Source organism: Lasioglossum baleicum, unplaced genomic scaffold (assembly GCF_051020765.1).
Source record: "Lasioglossum baleicum unplaced genomic scaffold, iyLasBale1 scaffold0158, whole genome shotgun sequence".
Classification (NCBI taxonomy): Eukaryota; Metazoa; Arthropoda; class Insecta; order Hymenoptera; family Halictidae; genus Lasioglossum; species Lasioglossum baleicum.
This window is the reverse complement of record NW_027469218.1, coordinates 192,196-197,924: the sequence shown is the minus strand read 5'-3', so window position 1 is coordinate 197,924 and position 5,729 is coordinate 192,196. Positions and strand designations below refer to the sequence as shown.

The following is a 5,729-nucleotide window of genomic DNA, read 5'->3' as shown; positions in this document are numbered from 1 at the left end:
TTTTTACTCGACTAGCCTGCGGGATGCATCCTCTCGCACGTGTTTTTACTCGACTAGCCTGCGGGATGCATCCTCTCGCACGTGTTTTCACTCGACTACCCTGCGGGATGCATCCTCTCGCACGTGTTTTTGCTCGACTAGCCATGCGCATCCCAAAAAACCTGCGCATGCGCATCCCACAAAACCTGCGCATGCGCATCCCACAAAACCTCGCACGTGTTTTTACTCGACTAGCCTGCGGGATGCATCCTCTCGCACGTGTTTTTACTCGACTAGCCTGCGGGATGCATCCTCTCGCACGTGTTTTTGCTCGACTAGCCTGCGGGATGCATCCTCTCTGTTAGGTTAAGTCATAGGACTAGGCGCCAGAGGGCCACCGACCCCTCTCGGCCAGCATTGCCCGCCTGGCCACGCGCAGCGACCAGTGTAACAAGTTGAAAATAAATAAGTGTGTCCTAATCAGCATTAATCTAAATAAGCCTAAACCCATCCACGCATCCCGCGGACGCGACACAACATGGCGCAGTCGGTAGTGTGTGAAGAAAAAAATATTTAAATAAAAAGAAGACCTAAATACAAAAGAAAAGGCAAGTGAGGTTATGAAGCTACAGAGAAATGAAAAGTACGTAAGAGGAACGGAACAGGAAAAAACCGGAAAAGAATGAACAACCACGAGAAAGAAGACAGTTGATGGGAAGTGTTCCTGCGAAAAGCGAGAAAAATCACTCGCTTCCAACAGACCTACATAACCTCAAAATTGAACACGTGGAGACCGCCACGAAAGAAACTGTTGAAAACATAACAGAAAACGCCATGGATGGGATCAACAAGCCTGAGCCACTCCAGTTAGAAGGAAATTTAGCAGAAAACTGGAGGAGATTCAAAAGAGATTTCGATCTCTTTATGATTGCCACGGGTAGGCGTGCAAAAGCCAAGGCAGTACAGGCAGCAACACTGCTCAATCTAGTAGGCAGTGAGGCATTAGAGGTTTTCGAAACCCTCGGCATACCAGAGGAAGATAAAGAAGACCCTGAAAAAATCATAGCAGCTTTCCAGAACTACGTTGAGCCTCAAAGAAATGAAACATATGAAAGATTTCTATTTAACAGCAGAAATCGTCAAGAAGGTGAGACAATAGAACACTACATAGCCGACCTGAAGAAGCTAGTAAAACACTGCAATTACGGTGCACTGGCGGACTCGATGATAAGGGACAACATAATATATCATATGTCGGATACGGGGACGCAACAGAAAGCACTGAGAAGTCAGGATCTCCAACTTGACGTATTAATAAAAATGATTAAAACCCATGAAATAACGAAAAGTCAAACGAGTGAGCTGCAGGGAAATAACACGCAAAAGATAAATGCAATACAAAACACCTCCGGTCGTGGTGGAAAGGATGGACAAAGAGGCACCAGAAGAGAGCGACCAGCCCACAGAAGCAGAACAGGGACACCAGGACGTTACAGAAGGAGAAGCACGTCAAGAGAGAAGAAAGTGTTCAAGTGCAGAAAGTGCAATGGAACGCATGGACCGAGACAGTGCCCAGCGTATGGTGTCAGGTGTGAAAAGTGCTCAAAATACAATCATACTGCACAGGCATGCAGAGCAAGTGAGTGCGGTAGAGACAGATACAGAGAGGAAGCGTACAGTGACAGCGAAAGTGATTTTAGCATAAGTACACTAAAAATAGACAATGTAAGATGCGCAGCGGCGCAACGAAAAGACTGGCAAGAAGAATTAGAAATAAAAGACTCTATGCGTAGATTTAAGATAGACACAGGCGCTGACACAAATGTGATACCATATAAGATGTGCTGCGAGTTGGGAATAGAACAGGCGATTAAAAAACAGAGCATAACGTTAGAAGCATATGGGGGATTTAAGATAGCTGCGTTAGGCACAATTAGAATAAGTTGTAGATATAAGAGAAATAATTATACACTAAAGTTCACTGTGATAAAAGGAGAAGTCGAGCCCCTGATAGGATTAGAAGCGTGCAGAGAGTTAGGGATAGTAAACGTAGTGCATAAGATAACCGAAATAGATAGTAAAACAGAGCAATTTATAAAAAGAAATGAAGACATATTCACAGGGTTAGGAGAATTTCCAGGAACGTGTGACATCAAAGTGCAAGCAGATAAGAGGCCTATAGCGAAACCCCCAAGGAGAGTACCAAAAACAATAAAGGACAAACTGGGGGAACAGCTAAAAAGTCTAGAAAAACAGGGAATAATAAGCGCATATGAGAATCCAAGTAGCTGGGTGAGTAATCTTGTGATTAGAGAAAAACCAGATGGACGTCTGAGAATCTGTCTTGATCCAAAGAATCTAAATGAAGCAATAAAGCGCCCATATTATGAAATACCAACAACGGAGACAATAGCCGAAAAATTAACGGGGAAAAAGTATTTCACAATACTTGATCTAAAGGATGGGTTCTGGCAAATAAAGTTAACAGAGAAAAGTAGTAAACTATGTGCATTCTCAACACCAATGGGGTGCTACAGATTCAACAGACTTCCATTTGGATTAAATTGCGCACCAGAACTCTTTCAAAGGAAAAATGAAGAGATGTTTGGTCACATTCCTGGTACTGTAATATACTTTGACGACATTTTAATTGCAGGCACAACTCTGGAAGAGCATGACAAATGTTTAAAAAGGGTAATTGAGGTAGCACGGGAAAACAAGATAAAATTTAACAGAAACAAAGTACAATATAGAAAGGACACAGTAGCATACGTAGGATATATATTCTCAAAGAATGGTAAAGCCATTGCAAAGGACCGGGTAGAGGCAATACAGAAACTAAAAAGCCCAAATAACAAAAAAGAATTGCAACGTGTATTAGGCGTAGTAAACTACCTCAGAGAATTTATACCAAATCTAGCAAACAAAACAGAACAGATCAGATCATTGTTAAAAACCAGGGTAGAATGGGGTTGGACGAAAGTACATGAAAAAGAGTTTGATAATTTGAAAAAAGAAATAAGTAGGGCTCCTATTTTACAAACATTCAATGATAGGAAGGAAATAACAATACAGACTGACGCATCTTCAACAGGTTTAGGTTGCTGCCTGTTGCAAGAAAATAAACCAGTAGCGTTTGCTTCAAGAAGCCTGACAGAAACAGAGAAAAATTACGCGCAAATAGAAAAAGAATTGTTAAGCATAGTATTTGCGGTCAGGAAATTTCATTACTACATTTATGGTAGGAAAGTTAGAGTCCATACAGATCACAAACCCCTAGTTACAATATTCAGGAAGGAAATAGCACAGATAGACTCAACAAGGTTACAGCGACTCAGACTGAAACTAATAAACTACAACTTAGAAGTCAATTACTTACCAGGAAAGTATATGTATATAGCTGACACATTATCACGAGATTACTTACCTCACAAAGAGCAGGATGAAATAGATCTGACCCAGGTAGTACACAGTATTTACAAACACATCGCAATAAGTGACGAGCAGTTAGATAGGATAAGACACAGTACCGATAGGGATAGCACACTAGAAAGAGTAAGAGAATACGGCAAGACGCAATGGCCGGAAAAAAAGAAAGAAGTAGAAAAAGAGCTACTGGCATACTGGCACCAAAGAGACAATATATATGTATCCAATGATTTAATATTTAATGGTAACAAAGTAGTCATACCGAGTGATTTAAGACTAGACATGTTAAGCAAACTGCATGAAGGTCATTTAGGAATGACCAAGATGAAAATGAGAGCTCACAAGCTACTGTATTGGCCAGGGATAAACAAAGATATCGAAAAAATAGTATCTAAGTGCGAAGCTTGTAGAAAATATGCAAGAGCAAAAGTCAAAGAATCGTTGATACCACACCCCCCTCCCCAGCTACCATACCAAAAAGTAGGAACAGACATTTTTGAGTACGGGGGAAAAAATTATTTAGTTATAGTCGATTATTTCTCTAAGTGGATAGATGTCAAACAATTAAAATCAAAAACTGCAAGTAGCGTAATCAGTGTTTTAAAGTCCATTTTCGCGACGCATGGCATACCGGAACATTTGATTGCGGACAATATGCCGTTCTCTTCATTGGAAATGCAAACTTTTGCGCGACAATGGCAATTTAAAATAATAACGAGCAGTCCACGGTACCCGCAATCAAATGGGATGGCTGAAAAAGCGGTACACATAGCGAAGCAAATAATTAGAAAATGCGGCGAAGACAAGAGAGAGATAGAGTTAGGAATGTTGTCGTATAGGAACGCGCCAGCAGCTGGGCTACCCTACAGCCCGGCGCAGATGCTGATGAACAGGGAAACGAGAACTACAATCCCTGTACTGACAAAGCACCTCCTACCAGAGGTACCAGCCAACATATACCAAAAACAGAAAAAACAAAAGGAAAGGATAAAACAGTATTATGATGTGACGTCGGTCGCACCTCCGACGTTAGCTTTAAGACTACATGTAAAATTAGATACATAAGAGCGAGCGTTCCCCTTTAAAGATTCCAAACCTCCTAAAAATCCTTCATAACAATGAATCCTTAACACCACGTACATTTGATTGAAATCCATCAACATAACCTAAAATCCAAAATCTGTCAAAATCCTAAAATAGCCAAAAATGGCCCAAACTCGAAGATTGAAATATCATTGGACTCGTGAGCGAAAATCATGAAACTAACCTAAAAATTTGTAGGTTATGTTCTCAATTCGCGTTTGTTTAGACTTTACCAAAATTTCGATTTTTGGTAATTTTCAAAAGTACTTAGAATATTTTCAAACATATGATCGGTCGACAAATGATGTCAACTAATCATATGACATATAAAATTTACATCGAAACGCCTTGCAAGAGCAAGCGCTCGAAAATATTCTAAGTCCCAATTTATTTAAATAAATAAATAGGTACGCCAATGGTTACCACTTAATTTTCGAGTCCTGCACCACTGGGAACGAAAACTGCTGACTCTAGTGCGGCGGCCATCGCGCTGTTTACGACGAAGACCGGCACAAAGAGGACACGGTCCCCTTTTGCGAAGTCAGCATTTTTCGGACGAACGTTATTCGTCGACGAACGTTCGATTCTCCCCAGTCCTCTCCGGGGACCCGAGTGGGTCAGTCGAGTTTTCGTCAATCTTCCAAGTCCAGACTATTTAGACATAGTCTTTCCAAATCCAGATTGTTTAGACACAATCTTCCCAAATCCATACTGTTTAGACACAGTCCCTAATACCATTCAGTAATATCGTATTCTTATTCGTTTAATTCAAATATTACTTCGTTTATTCAATTAAACATTTTTATTGCGTTTCATATTTCGTACTTAGTACGTATTTCGATTTCGTTAATAATAAGCATCTTTACCTTTGTATTCTTTTACGTTATTAATATACTTTGTTTTACCAGAGTCAATCTAAATCCCAATTATTATTTCCTTGCTCCTAACTTCGTAGTTTGAAGTGACACGTTGTTAGTTAGAGATAGAGTTCTCACTGGAAAGTTCGCGAATAGTATTCCTTATTCAATTTCCTGTTTCAACGTGTTCGCGTACGTGCGTGATAGTGATAGACTTGCTCGCATAGCAAGCTCCGCAGCATCCACGTCCGTTTTCTCGAATCAAAATATCGTCAACCACGCGGACGATATTCGCGAGATAAATTCACGGGATCGCACAGCGTCCACGCCCGTTTTCGCTAATTAAAATATCGTCAATCACGCGGACGATATTCGTGAGTT

At 40.7% G+C, this 5,729-nt stretch overlaps 1 protein-coding gene across 1 annotated transcript; it reads left to right on the top strand.

Moving 5' to 3' along the window:
- The first annotated feature begins 376 nt into the window (after positions 1-376).
- On the top strand, positions 377-2,775 carry LOC143220074 (uncharacterized). Its single transcript, XM_076445814.1, has 2 exons — positions 377-2,271; positions 2,636-2,775. Exons 1-2 carry the CDS (start codon positions 691-693, stop codon positions 2,666-2,668), a joined length of 1,614 nt encoding a protein of 537 aa, XP_076301929.1. The 5' UTR covers positions 377-690; the 3' UTR covers positions 2,669-2,775.
- The last annotated feature ends 2,954 nt before the right edge of the window (positions 2,776-5,729 follow it).

What these genes read in the sequence shown, in the direction of transcription:
- LOC143220074 (XM_076445814.1), top strand. Translation starts at nt 691, where the DNA reads ATGGGAAGTGTTCCTGCGAAAAGCGAGAAAAATCACTCGCTTCCAACA. An exon ending in ATGAGAATCCAAGTAGCTGG is followed by an intron (nt 2,272 to 2,635) that starts GTGAGTAATCTT and finishes TTTTAATTGCAG; the next exon opens with GCACAACTCTGGAAGAGCAT.